The sequence below is a fragment of the Oreochromis niloticus genome, unplaced genomic scaffold (genome assembly GCF_001858045.2).
Source record: "Oreochromis niloticus isolate F11D_XX unplaced genomic scaffold, O_niloticus_UMD_NMBU tig00000795_pilon, whole genome shotgun sequence".
In the NCBI taxonomy this organism is placed as follows: Eukaryota; Metazoa; Chordata; class Actinopteri; order Cichliformes; family Cichlidae; genus Oreochromis; species Oreochromis niloticus.
In genome coordinates, this window is record NW_020327251.1 from 440,522 (window position 1) to 456,129 (window position 15,608).

General features: G+C 38.8%; 2 protein-coding genes and 1 long non-coding RNA gene across 3 annotated transcripts; all 3 read left to right on the top strand.

Moving 5' to 3' along the window:
* The first annotated feature begins 3,819 nt into the window (after positions 1-3,819).
* LOC109199674 (C-C motif chemokine 18-like) lies at positions 3,820-8,345 on the top strand. The gene is made up of 5 exons (XM_019354992.2): positions 3,820-3,879; positions 6,631-6,789; positions 7,566-7,689; positions 7,765-7,823; positions 7,949-8,345. Exons 2-5 carry the CDS (start codon positions 6,717-6,719, stop codon positions 7,972-7,974), a joined length of 282 nt encoding a protein of 93 aa, XP_019210537.1. The 5' UTR covers positions 3,820-3,879; positions 6,631-6,716; the 3' UTR covers positions 7,975-8,345.
* A 1,020-nt stretch (positions 8,346-9,365) lies between these two features.
* On the top strand, positions 9,366-10,939 carry LOC109199675 (eotaxin-like). Its single transcript, XM_019354993.2, has 4 exons — positions 9,366-9,569; positions 10,355-10,478; positions 10,554-10,612; positions 10,699-10,939. The coding sequence occupies exons 1-4, from the start codon at positions 9,509-9,511 to the stop codon at positions 10,722-10,724; spliced, it is 270 nt and encodes an 89-aa protein (XP_019210538.1). The 5' UTR covers positions 9,366-9,508; the 3' UTR covers positions 10,725-10,939.
* Positions 10,940-14,945: 4,006 nt separating this feature from the next.
* On the top strand, positions 14,946-15,532 carry LOC109199684 (uncharacterized). The gene is made up of 3 exons (XR_002059995.2): positions 14,946-14,992; positions 15,288-15,362; positions 15,463-15,532. It is a non-coding gene; the product is annotated as an uncharacterized LOC109199684 (long non-coding RNA).
* The last annotated feature ends 76 nt before the right edge of the window (positions 15,533-15,608 follow it).

Below are 15,608 nucleotides of genomic sequence, written 5' to 3' on the forward strand. Positions count from 1 at the left end.
TATGAATAAAAAACACATCTGGCTTTTGCTTTCTCTGTGCACAAGGTAGGCTATGTCAGATTGAGCTCATACTTTTGTCATAGATCCGTAAGCATAGAGATATCCAAACTTCAAGTGCTGGGGCCCGTTCTTCGTACCCCTCGTAAGTAAGTTAGCCGGATGTGAATGTTGACGATTTCGCGTGATCTTGGAACACTGCAAAGGCTGCAAAAGCAAGGAGAGAGGGCTGGCAGAAAGTTGCTGTACGCTAAATTCTGTAAACTCTCCTTATCAATCTTGCACCTTCCTTGCTCGCGTACAAACGGACAGGACATGGCTGCGACAGACTTCCCAAATCCACCTTCGCTTTTATAGTCGTGGTCTCTCATCTTGATTGCACGTAGTAATTTACTATTACTACTCTAAAATATGAATTACATCTGACATGATCTACTACATGTAATAGAATGATTAATAGTACATTTCCCTTTTTTTCGGAAATGACCTGTATGTATCTGTATGAAATCAATAAAAGAATCAAATACATTATCTTTAGTTACATTGCTAATATTTATTTATGGTAAAACAGTGGCGAAATATCGCTGTTGCTTTCATATAACTGCAGCGGACATACCTGAGTGGCCGCGATCTAATCCTGTTTACATAAAGTAAACCTGCTCCCGAGCAGGTTTACGCTTACGGATCTGTTGCTATGACAGCAAGTCCCAGATGAGCTTCGGAGAACCGAACGATCCAAGATCACGCAAAATCATCAACATTCAAATCCGGCTAACTTACTTAGCGAGGTACGAAGAACGGGCCCCTGATATCCCTCAATCAAGAGTTCTTGCTCTGCTGCCGTGAAATACTGTGCGCGCTCCTTCGACATCTTCGCCGACCAATCACAGGGTTGCCGATCAATGTTTCTACTATCGATGCGTAGCCCCTTTTAAGCCACCCAGTGATCTCAGATTACTTCATCCAGCTATACTAATCGTCAACAACAGGTGTGTTCGGAGAACCGGATTAGCGAGCTCAAAGTTGGCGTGATGATTTGATCTTGGATGTGTCATTTGATCTTGGATGTAGTAAGCGAGGTACGAAGAACGGGCCCCTGGTGTTTATTCACACATATCAAAACAAACACAAGTGTTTATTTCCAAGTATAGGATTATTTGCAATCGCCATAATGACTATATGGGTTTCTTGGTCTGCAGTGAACATGCTTCCTCTGCCCCCAGCATCTGGTCGTCTACCAATTCTGTAAAGTAACAATTTCAGTATTTTTACATCTATGGTATTGTTGTGTTTCTCATTAGCATATGGCAGTGCTACAAGTCTTAGTGCAAAGTGACTGTACTAACCGATTCTCATTTCAAAATGTCCTTATGATGCTTGCTACAGTGTAGCGGCTCGAGTTAGGCTGAACCCGTTGGCCAGCTTCCCTCAGGGTCATTCCATGGTTGATTACATGGTCCACTATTGTAGCTCTGATGTCATCAGCAATTCTATTTCTTACTCTTCTTACCCTTCCTCTCCCCCCTCCTCGTCCTCCTCTTGCTCCTCCTTGTCCTTGTCGTCCTCTTCATCCTACTTCTTCACCTCCACGTCCTCTTCCTCGGCCTCCTCTACTTCTCACTCTTCCTGCTTCCTCCATTGTACTCCACACACAGAGCTTACCTGTATTATAGTGCTTAGGCTGATTGCAAAGTGAACTAATTATCTAAAAATGTTTTCACATGTGACAGTGTGCCAGACAGTTGGCAAAATAGCACAAATAATGGCCGTAAATGTGTATAGTTTTGCTAGGAGTGTGTTGATCATTTGGAAATTGAGTGTAAAGCAGTGAGTTGTGTTTACAGTTCTGCAAAAAGAGTGCTGTGCAGTGGATTGTAGCTACAGGTTTGCAAAGTGTGTGTTACAAAATGACAAACTGAGTGCAAAGCAGTGTTTGTGCTTTTAGTTTTGCAAACTCAGTGAGTGCTTTTGCTATAAGTATTAATAGTTTTAGAAATTGTGCTATAAGAATCACAGTTAGGGTTTAAGCATTCAGAAAAAACTGTAATCTCTGTGTTGACATCAGTTTTTCATTGCACCAAATATTTTTAATCCATCATTAGAGTTCTGGCTTTATTTTCTTTTTTTTCTTGCTCATATATCGATTTATTTCTACTTTTTTGCTCATATATCGATTTATTTCTACTTTTTATGCATTTATGCAAAACAAATTTTTACCTGTGAAAAATAATATAAAAATAAATCTTTGTATTATTTAGCAAATATTTTCCAATAGTGTGAATGCTCACCAGATACACACAAAATGTCACACATCTTCTAGTAAAAGAACTGGAGTTTTTTCCTTTGATTTAACCACATCCACCAGCCCTGGACTGCTGGTGACCCTTTATTTGTTTGTTTAATAAATGATTTCACTCTCACAACATTTCTTTCAAGTTGGTTAATTGTTACTCACCTTCCCCTAGAGACTCAGGGTTGTAACATTGTGTACTTACTGTATATTTAGAAGACGAACTAAACTAAAGAAACACAACTGTGAGTCATCTGCCTTCACAAAGTGTCTTGTTAATATTGTGAAATCTATACTGTATTTCTTGCCCTGAAAAATATCTCCCCATATTTTAAAATTACAACAACTTCCATACTTAAGCCAATAAAAACAACTCTACTTGATGCCAGCAAAGCTGTGATCAACACTTACAAATTTGAAAGTACAGGAATTTCTATATCACTTTATCATCTATAAAACCTTCTTCTACTCTTATCCTAGTGCTGTCATGTGAAGGCTGTGTGCAGGCAGGAGTGGTGGACCCAAAGTGCAGACACACGAAGGAAAACCTTGAACTCCAATGCAACTTTAATGGTGGATGGCAAAAAACAGAAAACTGGCTAAACTGGGAATACAGACACTAAACTGGCAGACAAACTGGCAGACAAACTGGCAGACAAACTGGCAGCACACCCAGCATGGGATGATGAAGGTCACAACACAGACAAAGGAACACACAGGGCTTAAATACACAGAGGAGCAATCAAGGAATGGGAAACAGGAGGGAAACACAGCTCGGGCAAATCAGGGCTAACGAGACAAGGGAAGCAAAACCTGATACAATAACCTGAGAAACGGACTTCAAAGTAAAACAGGTAACATAACACAGAGACGTAGACTTGACAAGGGGATACAGCAGACAGGGGAGACAGAGCAACTAAGGAACACAGACAGAAACCAGAAAACAGAACACTAACAAAGAAACCAAAAGACTAGAAATGATAAATAATATCAAAGTCAAAAATTCAATAAAAATGCAAAACTGAAAACTCTGAGTCGACGACCCAGGCACCCTAACAAGTGCTAATATATGTGTCTAAACTCACAAGTAACCATAATAGACCAGAGAAAGAAATCTTATTGATGCAAATCTTCTCTAACACCTTCACGTAGCAGGTATCAAACTGATCAGACACTTCTTCTCTTCCTGTTGACAAAAGCTTGATATGGACTTGAATTCTCCATACTTACTGTTCATTTTGTTCAGAATGTCCAAATTACTAAGGTAGACCAAACAGGAGAACCAATGGGACACAGCTTAAAAGTTTCACAATCAAGTGGAGCTGGGTACAGGGGGATGCTGTGAGCTTGCCTGGGATTGGAGGGGTTCTTCCAGGTCCAGGAGAAAAAAAGTTCCATGAAAAGGAAGAGACAAGTTTTAGATCCTAATCCAAAGTGACTGCTGATAATGCTGAGAGAGAACTGACAGGTGAGTCTGAGCTTACTTTGAAAATCCATAGGGGAAGTGTTCCAGAGGGGAGGAACAGGGCACCAGTGGACAGTCCAGGGCAGTGTTACTGTTGGAGGGTAAGAAGGCAGGTGGATCGGCTGAAGTAAGTGATCCAGGTTCGGTGTGAGAGCCGGCTTGCTTATCTTGATGATGAGGATAGACGGCGAGATTCTCTTCAGCTGTCAGGAGGAAAACTGGGAACAAGATACTGCATCCACAGAAGTAATTATGTGTTACAAATAAAGTTCAGATGTTATTCATTTTATTGACTGATTGATTGATGGATAATATTTTATTCATCGAGAGGGAAATTGTTTTAAAGACGATCCGGAGTCTTTAGAGAATGATTTAAAAGTATAGTCAATATGTGTGAAATAGACAATAGACAGTTACAATTGGTCAGAATTAGATGATGAATCTTTACATTAATTAACTATAAAATAAAAAGCTATGCCAGCTTCTAGCTTTGCTTAACATTGTATAGAAAAGACCTGATGACACAAAATCTTTAAGTGCAAAAGTGAAACACATGTAAAGTCTGAGGGCTGAAGGCTGGCAAGAAACACAGTCGACTGAATCCAAAAACAGCTGAAAGCCTGTGGTTATAACAATAAACATAGCAGGATTTTTTTAAATGTATTATTTGACAAACTGAGCAGCTGATAAAATCACAGCTTGTTCTCTACTACTACTTTTCTTTCCTTATTTGTTTGAGGACTTCTCCAAAATTTATGTTGATCACAATTACTAATAGTCTGGTATAATGAGTATCTGTGGAAGAGATACTGCAGGATAATCTACTTGGACGAGGCAGAGAAACTAAACAACCCTACGGCCATTATGACAAATACATGCTAAATGTGCAACAGTATTGGGCCACATCTCTTAAACTTGGTGTTGGCGTTTTCGGTCTCATTGCCACAGATTCAGAGCACACTCCACTCATGCATGATGCTGTAACAGGATGCACCACTGCAATAAATCAGTTCATGAAATTTATTCCAGCCAAGATATTCCGAGATCAATCATTAAACCTATTATTGCAAAGTGAAAGCATTTAGGAAGCACAGAAATTACATTGAGGTTACAGTGTGTAACAGTACTGACTTAGTGACATGTGACTTAGCACAGAAACTATGAACTGGGAGCTTTGTGGTGCTCCTGTAGGTGTTATTTTCTATCTGAGGTTATACTGAGTGTAGCATGATGTAGACTGTTCTGTTTTTTTCTCTGTATTCCTGCTCTTCAGCTTCAGCATGCACTTATTTCCTTTGTTGGCACAGGAAATGGCAGAGCTCATAAGTAGAAAAGCTCCAGAAACATTTCACACGTAAGCGACAAGTATAGATCTTCTGAGTTTGCTGATGATGCTGTGTGTTATATTTGACTCATCTCAGGATTCACTCTGTAAGAACTACTTTTTTCAAGTCTAATTCAAACGGTCAGCAATAATGGGAAAATGTGTGGCTACTAATTTGGCCTGAACACAGAGTTAACTCTGAGACTATTCTGAGCGCCCCAAAACCCTGTCAGTCCTGTCAAATGTGAAAAAATAACTTAATAAATTAATAGAAATGGGGTATATTTTGTTATTCCAACCAAATAATGAAGCTTTCTGAAGCCGTTCTTTAGCAAGACACCGAATGCTGATGTCAGCTGTAACATCTGGATGATGGGAGTATGGGTGCATCACATATCTTTACTTCCTTCTTCTTGCATTTTTTTCTTAAAAACACCAGATGCTTATGGGAGAACAGAAAGTTTGCGAAATAATTCTTTTAAGAAAACATTGTCCTTTCTGGCCTGTAATGTTTACACTGTAAACCAGCCAAGTTTAAATGTTGTTAAATAGTAGCTATCCTCTTAATATAAATCATGTCCGAAGCTTTCTACCCCTTTATATTCAATTTTTTTAGTTAGTTTTCATATCTAAATAACCTGCAAAGTCAAAATGCATAAAAGAAACTTTCACCAGCTGGGCCCACGTCCTCATCTTAGGTTTGACAGTGTTTTAGTAGATAAAGGTGAATGGCTTGGACATGAATTGAGCTGCGGTTTGGGGAAGGCCTCGAAGGGGACTGGCAGCGGCTCCTGTGCCTGGCAGATCCCCATGTACTAAATAGAAGTGAAAAAATTAAAGAATTGAACAGGTGAAGGAGGGTGGGGCACATAAATGAGAACGAGCAGCTTGTAGAACTGGGGGAACATATATAGATAAGAACCAGAAGGAGCGTGTTTGGAGGCGTGGTCATGCTCCTGGAATTCAGATACTTTATCTCCAATAAAATGTAAGATCTTTTAGTTTCTGAATTTATGCTTGAATGTGGTTAAAATGCAAAACACTAACACTCGAGCCTGAAAGCAAGGACTGACATCACAATGTCTGCATTCATTTTCCTATTTACAGAGTTTAAAATAAAATCTTAAGACCAGGACTGCAGCATGGCAGAAAAAGGTTTTGTGAGATAAATGCTACAGAAATATTTACAGTTTTCCCTTCTGAAAAAGTCTTTTGTTCATAAATAATTTTAACTAAAAATATTACCCTTTTGGTCCTTTAGGTTACATTAAATTTAGATTACGTTAAATAACTAATTTACTAAACTTGTTCTTAACGATTCTCCAACAAATGCATTGATGAAATATGTCATGTCATGACTTCCAGCTTCTGTGGAACTCCTCATACTTCCACAATCTAAGAACTGTGTGATGAAATGTGTCATTTTGTAAAGTTCCTCTTTAATCACTGTTAAATTTATTCGTATAAAGAGAGAGGAGGAAACAGAAACAGCTGAGGCGAATAACTGGAGGAATCATTTCTACTTTTAACACCTTAACTATTCTGCATCTCCAGATATCTAGTTCTTCACGCTCTCTGGAGAAGAAGGTAGATCACAGGGGAACAAATCATTTACTCACTGTTCTTCAAGCTTTTTGAAAATGGTCAACTCTAGAAGTGTGTTACTGCTGGTCTGCACAGTCTTGGTGGTTGGGGCCATCTGTGGATCAGACGGTAAGATTAAACTTCAGACTCCGTGTAAGAGCTTTCAACTGGCTTTTCCCTGTTTAAAATTCAATTTTTTAAAAGTAATTTGTGTTCCAGCAAAGATTTGGATATCTGCTGCATAACAGTCAGCAGTAAGAAGATTTAGGAAGCAAGTTTTTTGTTCTTTCAGCTGTAGCCTCGGTGGTGTTTAACAGGATTCAAACTTAGGCTTAGATTATGTGCAAATTGTATATAAGGCCAGCAAGTACAAAACGGAGTCCTGTTCAAGCCCTGATATAAAAAATCAGTTTGCAACCAGCAGGAATATTCCTGGACTAAATATGAGCAGAAGAATCTAGATTTAATACCCATGCAAGTGAAAGGGAAACACAAACATTAGATGCTGCTTAAAAATCCCCATGGAAATATAGCCCAGTAAGAAGTGATCCAGCTTAATCCCAAATTTACCTGGATAATATGAAATCCTGCTTAACAGAACAGGCCTCTGCTCTTATTGTTTAGGCGCATTCTTGAAGAATATAGTGTCTTAAATGAAGACATAAATTGGTGTAAGTAGCTACTTTGTTAATACTTTTATAATGTTTGCTTTACATTTCTCATTAGTAGAAAACCTACAAGGTGAGGCACAAAATAAATATTTCATGTCACTTAATGTCTGGTAACAGTTCAAAAGTCAGCTTTTGTTTACTTTTGTTAGCAGTTTTATGACATTTTAAACCCAAATTTCACTTTGAGTTTCCTCCCTGTGAGCCAAATATATTCAGTTTTAAACTTCTAATCAGCTCGCCAAGATGGAAAGAGACGACCGTGCTGCGTTGCAGTCACCAACCTCGATATGAGTGCTGAGGTGGTGGGGGAAACATATCGTCAGCAGGCCGCAACACCACCCTGTGTGAAGGCTATAATGTAAGTCAGCACATCTTGTCCTACACACAAACATAAACACAAACAATCTGTATGACCTTCTCTCTTTATTTCCAGTTTCAACACAGAACATGGACCGCTTTGTGCTGATCCAAACGCTCAGTGGGTCAAAGATCGTGAGTTATGCTAAAAGAAACACACACACACACACACACACACACACACACACACACACACACACACATGAAAAGTATTTGTAGAGAAAAACTGAAACTCCTGTTTGTCTCTCTTTCCTGTCCAGTCATTGCGAGCATGACGAGGGTATGAAGTACAAAGTGTGAGGTGAAGCATCGCTGCCTGTCGGCTCATCAGTATCTCCTCATGAATTTTATTCGAACTTTTCTTTGAAATGTTTTTATTACTTTACTCTTTTAATTCTGTTCTTGTTCTTATATGACTTTATAGTGACGACTAATAATGGACGTGAATCTATGCTTAGACGAACCAACTGATTTTCCTTTTTTTTTTTAAGTTTAGTTACATATTTAGTTTCAAATCTTCTTTTATTCTTTATTTTTTGCTTTTATGATTCCATTTATCTGTGTACATCATGATGTTTTGCAAAGCTGACTCTGACAAATGATATCCAAATAAACTTTGACCACCAGTCATTCAATAAATCTAATATCTTAATAATCTCCCAGAAAGCTGCAGCCCATTTTATTTAAAAAATTTAACAATTTCTTATTTTTATCCATTTTATCCCTGTGTTGCCTACAACTTTTAAACAACACTGTTGTTTCATTTGTCCTTATTTCCTTCATCTGCTACATATTTTCTTAGTTCTGTAGTTACACCAAATATCACTTTGAAGTTAAACCAGCTCTATGCAGCTATTTTATAAAAAGGTAAAAACAGGAGCTTTAAAATTATCATCAGCAAATCCACAACAGAACGTGGTGCGATGGCCCAGTTAAAGTGTAAACCTCAACCTGATGGAAATGCTGTGGCTGGACCTAAAGACAGCTCTGCATAAGTGAACGACTCAAAACCTCAACCAGCTAAACATTTCCTCCACAATGATGTGAGAGCTAAAAAAATGATGATTTAAAAATACCAGAACAAAGATGTTTATGAAACATCATAAATGTGTGGGACTGATAAACTTTCTATATATATCATCTGTAATGAGGAAGTGGTTTAGTGTGCGTGTGTGTGTGTGTGTGTGTGTGTGTGTGTGTGTGTGTAGTGTACAGTACAATAAGATGCAAATGCCACACTGTAGACTTCCTGGATTTGATTCTTGTTTTTATTAGATTTTAATATTTGAGCCACAGCTCAACAGAGCCACAGTCATTCTGGACTATCCTGCAAGTTCTCCTGGAAACTAAGAGCCAATATTAGAGGTTTTCTGCCTCCATGTTGCTTTTTTCAGCCATGTGGATGAGGGGGAGCCATGTTTAGTTTGTAACTACAAGAGAAAAAGAGTCACTCTTAGACAGTCAAAATGGAAAAAAACCAAAAATAACCGTGGGGTTAGACTCATTACTCATGAAAATGCACAAACTACTGGTGTCAATCATCAGGCTCTTGACCATATTTGAGCATCTGTGAACTTTGTGTGTGTGAGGCTGTTTCTCAGAAAGCTCTCAGTGAGGTGTTGATAGGCTGAAATACTGAAGTGTCCCTGATAAGAGGTGGAGGTGTGATATGCCACAACCACACACACACAAATGCAAAGACCTACAGAAACCCGTCATCAGTTCTGCCTGCAGATGTTCCTACACTCACCAATAAATAACCAAGCATTGGTCAGCTTGTATAGCTTCAACCTGATCAGTGAGCCAGACCGCCGGTGAAAATGTCTGTGAAGATCCTCTCCATCACTCTCCTCCTGCTCTTTGTGTGTGTGAGCTCTGCAGGTAACTGTGCTTTTACTAAAAATATATCAAATAATTCAAATTGAAGACAAGAATTATTATTATGCAGTAGCTTCTACCTGTTTGTGAAGGTTGATGGGCTTGTGACTTTCTTTGGGTTTTAGTTGTGTATCACTGCTATGTAAGGACTCTGCTTGTCTCTTTTACCATAAACTTTTACATCAGTCATATTTATATATGTACCTGCAAAAATTTAGCTTCCTGTGATTTTCGGGTGGCGTGTTGCATAGTAGACATCCGTTGTAAGGTACTTTTGACTACTGCCAACTTACTCAGGCGGGTGCAATGGTTCCTTTCCACCAAATGTTATTTCTGGGAAGCATGGTTACATTGTGACTCATTGCATAAGTATAAGGATATAATCTGCAAGCAGAAAAAGACACAGAGTATAAGATGAGTCGAAGTTATGTGATAAAGGTTGCTTCCCATTCATGAAATACTGACTGCTGCTACTAAATGAAGCTTCTTGTGTATTCGTATTCTCACCCTCTAAAAAAGAAATTATTCTTTGGTGAATAATAACAAAAACAGCAATCAAGGCTGAAAATTCCCTCCAGTCCCTGAATTCAGAAGATTATCTGGATCTGGACTGGTTTCTTAGATATCCTCTTGAAAACATAAAGACGATGTCTCCCAGCTGTTCGTATATTAATTTGATAGGTAAAAGATATTTTAAAAAGCTTTTGTTTAGTGATGGAGTTTCATCACATTTTAAATGAGACTTTGCTCGAACCAGATATGTAAATCTTTAACCTTCTTCTTCTCAGCTCGTCATCCTTCAAGAAGCCGAATGTGCTGCATTAAGGTTACCACTTTAAATATGAGCCCTGAGGTGGTGGGGGAAACGTATCGTGAACAGGCTGCAGGATCACCCTGTGTCAAGGCTATAATGTAAGTCAGCACATGTTGTCCTGCACACAAACATAAACACAAACAATCTGTATGATCTTCTCTCTTTATTTCCAGTTTCAACACAGAATATGGACAGCTTTGTGCTGATCCAAATGCTCAGTGGGTCAAGGATCGTAAGTTATGCTAACACACAGACACACAACGATGTGAAAAGTATTTGCAGAGAAAAACTCAAACACCTCTTATGTTTCCTCTCCAGTCACTGCCAACATGATGAAGGTGTGAAGCACAGAGTCTATGGCGAATCATCATCAGTGTTTCCTTTGACATGAACTTTAAAGACTTATTTAAAACCAGAACGCTTTATTTTTTTTTACTCTTACCTGTGAATTAACCCTGTAATTTATTTTAGATGTCAACCTCAGTCTTTGATGACAGAAACAGTTTATTAATATTATTATTACTGTTATTTTAATTTTTTTTATTTATTATTCAAGTTATTTTTTCTTGCCCATATTTTATATTTATATTTTTATTGAGGTTTGTATGTTGTGTTTTTGGACATAAAGTCTGTCAATAAAGGTTGAATTGAATTGCTTAATATTTTTTCTGTGTATTCTATATTCTGTATACAATAATAAAATCATAGCAGTACGTGGGAATACAAACTTTTTTCTTTTTTACCTTTCTTCCAATGAGTACAGTCAAGGGTTAAAGTGGGTTTTGGCAGGTGGGGAAACCCTATATTGGTTGTAATGGATTTACACAACTGAATTCAACAAGGAATAAGCAGATATTTCACAAGCTTTCCTGGCTGTAATTGAATAATTCGGTGCATTAAAATGCAGATTAACAGGCTCCCATACTGTATATTGTACATACGCTAACAAAAAGTGTCCAGGTCGGAAAAGGAGACACAGAAGCAAAATGGTTGAATTAAAGAGTTTTATTAAAGTTTCTATTAATAACTCAACTAAAAGAGACGGACAAGCCGCTATCACCCTTTAAAGAAACAAAGCAAAACTCAAGCGTCGGTCAGTAAACTGAAAAGTCAAAAAGAGATTAGTGACCAAACACACTCCTCTCCACAGAGCAAGAGCAAGAGCAAGAGCAAGAGCAAGAGCAAGAGCAAGAGCAAGAGCAAGAGCAAGAGCAAGAGCAAGAGCAAGAGCAAGAGCAAGAGCAAGAGCAAGAGCAAGAGCAAGAGCAAGAGCAAGAAAAATACAGCTCACTAGCTGCAGCCACCCAACATGGCCCTCTGGCACAGGTTCACCTTTCTCTGGGCTTAAATACCTTTAATTGCTGATGTGAGTCAGCTGTACAAAAGAAAAAGGTGGCACCTAAGGCAGGAGAGCTGGTAGGACACGCCCACACAGGCAACTTCAGGAGGAGGCCCTGCTAGGGCCGTAACAACAGCTCAAAGGCTTCAGAGGAAATAATCCGCAGGTCCTCTGTCTGGGGACCCAGTGTTTACGTTTTTCAGTTAGTTTCAGTTAGTTTTTGGTGATTTCTAGCTCTTTGGTTGTGTCTATTTGCCTCCCCTGTGTTACATGTTTCTTGTGTAGTCTCGCAGTTTGTTACTCTTGTCTCTGTGCTCCACGTTTGCTCTGTCTCCCCTGTCAGCTGTGTCTCCTTGTCAAATCTGCGTCTCTGTGCCTGTCTTATGTTTCCTGTTTTACTCTGATAGTCTCATCTCCTGTGTTCAGTTTTTAGAGCTTCGCTTTGTTTTGTCATGTTTGATTACTCTCAGCTGTGCTGTTCTCATTCCCTCATTATCCCTGTGTATTTAAGCCCTTTCTATTCCACTGGCTATGTCCCAGTTCAGGGCCTTCATCCTTCGGAGGACCTGGCCTTCGCAGTTTACATGGGCGGTCTCCTCTGAAGACCAAGAAGGCTGGAAGCGGGAGGCTGTGAAATGGGACGGTCTAGCCTTCAGATGTGCATCACCTGCTGTCTCAGTGGAGTTTAATAAATTCAGCCGTCTGCTCCTTGCTATCTAAAATATAACAGGACATTGGAGTAAATTCTCGACCATCTCACACTTCTGTTTAATCAGTTTTCTGTTTGACCTTTATTCAGCTGTGTGAAAACTATAACTTTAATCTCAGCCAAACTGATTTACTCCGGAACAAATAAAACACTGAAATAAGTCACGTTTATCAAAGTGACTTTTATATCATGTTTAACCTGAGTAGCGAAAGACCGCGGGGGTCTGAAAATGATGTTCCAGGAGTTCGCTGTTCTCGCCGGCTCTACTGAGCCTTGACCATCCGGTCAGCTTCAAGCTGGTGGGTAACAGACGTCTCCGAAAACAACGGAGCACTTTGGCAAATAAGTAATGTCTTGATAAACCGAGCAGATATTTGAAGTTGACACACATACATTCCCGTCTGAAAATATGTTAAAAGTTTATTTTGTGACCCAGAAAGAGTAATATTTCAAACTCTTTAGCTGAGTATTTTATATTATTATACAAATATTATGAATAATAATTTAATTAATAAAGTATTGAAAAGTGAAAGAAGAGTAATATTACAACTAAGTAGCTGCCGCCATTGTTGGAAGCTGGAATTGGGTGAGCCACGCTATGAATTCTGGGATAGGCTGGGTCAGCCGACCCATCCTTCAAATGCGGGGAAAAGAAGGACGCATTTGTTGGCTGCATTTGGAGCAAGCCTTCGAATTGGGACAGCCTTCATCTCCTGGCTGTGACGTATTCGGCCTTCAAATGCAGCCTCCGAAGGATGCAGGCCTCAAGTGGGACATAGCAATTGTTTGTTGCTAGATCGTCTGTGTATCACTCTCTGCTTTCCTCCATGGTCTGCACCTCAGGGTTTCGTGATCTGTGTTCATGTCTATGACTTTAAGGTTTGTATTGCTTTTTGTAGTTGCTCCCAGTTTAGCTTTTTTTAGTTTAGTTCGTGACTTTCTGCTTTTGTTTCTATTCTGCTCCTGCCGCCATTAAAGACACTTTCAACTCCTTTCGTCAGTGTCTGCATTTGGTCCCACATTCTCTCATCTCCATGCCGTCTGCCTTAGCAGACATGACACTGATGCTCTGTTATATTTGACTTATCTCACAGTGGCTTGAAAAAAACAAGAAAACAAAGTAAGGGTACTATTTTTGCCTGCATGTATAGTTACCTCACAGGACGATTCTGAGCCATGAAAATCCTGTCATCTTTGTCAAATTTAGAAAGACAACTTTTTCATCTTGTTTACAATGATTAAGAATATATTTTCATTTTCCACATTATCCTAGTTATATTTTGACTTACGTTATCCCAACAGAATAAGGAACCTTTCTGAAGCCTTTCTTTAGTAAAACACTGAATGCTGATGTCAACATCTGTGTGACGGGGATATGGGTGCAGCAAACTTCTTTACTTCCCTCTTCTTTCACTTTTTAAAAACACCAGATGCAGAAAGTTAAGAGAAAGTTATGATGGTGTTCTTGTAAGAAAAGTTTCTGTTCCTTAATCTTTACACTCTAACATCAACACTTCTCAAAACTCAGAAGCCAAAAATGGTAATATTGTTATGTAGCAGACAAAATGCATATAACAGACTCGACTTAAAATGTAATGCCTTCAAGATTCTGGATGTGCTTTGGTTACATGTCTACCTGCTATATTTGCATAAAGACAGAAACTAGCAGCATTGCGATGGGCCATGAGTTCAATGTAATGATGCGATGACCACAATGAGTATCATTCACAGCTGCAACCACAGCAGCGGAAAATGCCTTCTCGTTTCAGAGGAGCTCAAACCAGCGTCCCTCTGTGTCCAGGATGTGTACGTCCTCATCAATGAAACAGTGGCCACTGGCCTGAGGAGGAACGCTGGTCACTTGAATGAGTGATGGAATGTTTCTCCCACAAAAAATGCAACATCCAGAACCTGACAAGTTTAATTTAAGTTAAATAACTGATTTACAAAATTTGTTCTCCATTAATTCTCCAACAAATACACTGATAAAGTATGTAATGCCGTGACCTCTGGATTCTGAAAACCTCATTTCAGCAGTCTAAGCCGGGAAGAGCAATTGCCCAATTTTCCAATAAAATCGTGTGATGAAAGTTGTCACTTTGCACAATTCCTCTTAAATCACTGTTTACTTGCATGCAGAAGAGGAAGAGAAAACAGAAGATGACTAATCACTTCATCTTTTAAGACCTTAAATATCCACCGTTTCCAAAACTCTCTAGATCTTCAAGCTCTCCAGAGAAGAAAGTAAATCAAACAAATAAAATTGTGTATTCACATTTTCAAGCTGTTGAAAATGGTAAACTCTGGAAGTCTGTCTGTGCTGCTCTCCACAGTCTTGGTAGTTTTGGCCATGTCTGGATCAGAAGGTAAGACTGAACTTCATATAAACGCCATGTAAGGTTTTTCTGTCGGCTCTTCTCTGTTTAAAAATCTTTTTTTTTTTGTTGTTCCAGCAAAGAATGATTTCCACATGTGCTGCACAACTGTCACCAATAAGGAGATCACGGAACCAATTTTGGATACATTGTCCAGAGAGCAAACCCACCCTGTGTCAACGCAGTCATGTAATCTTTTTTTGCACATTAAAAGCATCAACTGTAGCCCAGGAATGATTTATTACAAATTGTTAATTACTGAAAAATATGAAATCTTTTTTCACATTTTAAATTAATTGTTTAACTTCACCTCAACTTAATGTACTGGCTACATAACGTTAACCTAAAGATGTAGATGTGATAGTTTTTGTTGCTCTTCAGTTAAACTTAATACATAACTAGTTCATTTACTTATTGTTAATATTATATCAAATTAACTGATTAAAGTGTTACTACCAAGTTCATCGTTCATGTCTCGTTCCAGCTTTCAGACACAGTCCGGTCTTTTCTGCATCAATGCGAGAGCTCCCTGGGTTCGTGCCAAGATTGTTGCATTCAAGTGAGTTTTACATCACCTTCCACTGACTCACATGCTCACTTCGACTTTTCAATTTTGATCAGTCCTCATATACTTTTGTCTTTTGGTGATTTTCTGACAGGAAAGCAAGAGCTCAGCTTACGACTGCGTCTGAGGTCTCCTCATAGAAGATGACTGATGGTGAAACCTTTCAGGAATGCAGGAAGACATAAATACACCAATACTCATAACATGATCGAATGATGTTTCTACTATCTCTTATTATTT

What these genes read in the sequence shown, in the direction of transcription:
- LOC109199674 (XM_019354992.2), top strand. Translation starts at nt 6,717, where the DNA reads ATGGTCAACTCTAGAAGTGTGTTACTGCTGGTCTGCACAGTCTTGGTG. An exon ending in GGCCATCTGTGGATCAGACG is followed by an intron (nt 6,790 to 7,565) that starts GTAAGATTAAAC and finishes ACTTCTAATCAG; the next exon opens with CTCGCCAAGATGGAAAGAGA. An exon ending in CGCTCAGTGGGTCAAAGATC is followed by an intron (nt 7,824 to 7,948) that starts GTGAGTTATGCT and finishes TTTCCTGTCCAG; the next exon opens with TCATTGCGAGCATGACGAGG.
- LOC109199675 (XM_019354993.2), top strand. Translation starts at nt 9,509, where the DNA reads ATGTCTGTGAAGATCCTCTCCATCACTCTCCTCCTGCTCTTTGTGTGT. An exon ending in CCCTGTGTCAAGGCTATAAT is followed by an intron (nt 10,479 to 10,553) that starts GTAAGTCAGCAC and finishes CTTTATTTCCAG; the next exon opens with TTTCAACACAGAATATGGAC. An exon ending in TGCTCAGTGGGTCAAGGATC is followed by an intron (nt 10,613 to 10,698) that starts GTAAGTTATGCT and finishes TTTCCTCTCCAG; the next exon opens with TCACTGCCAACATGATGAAG.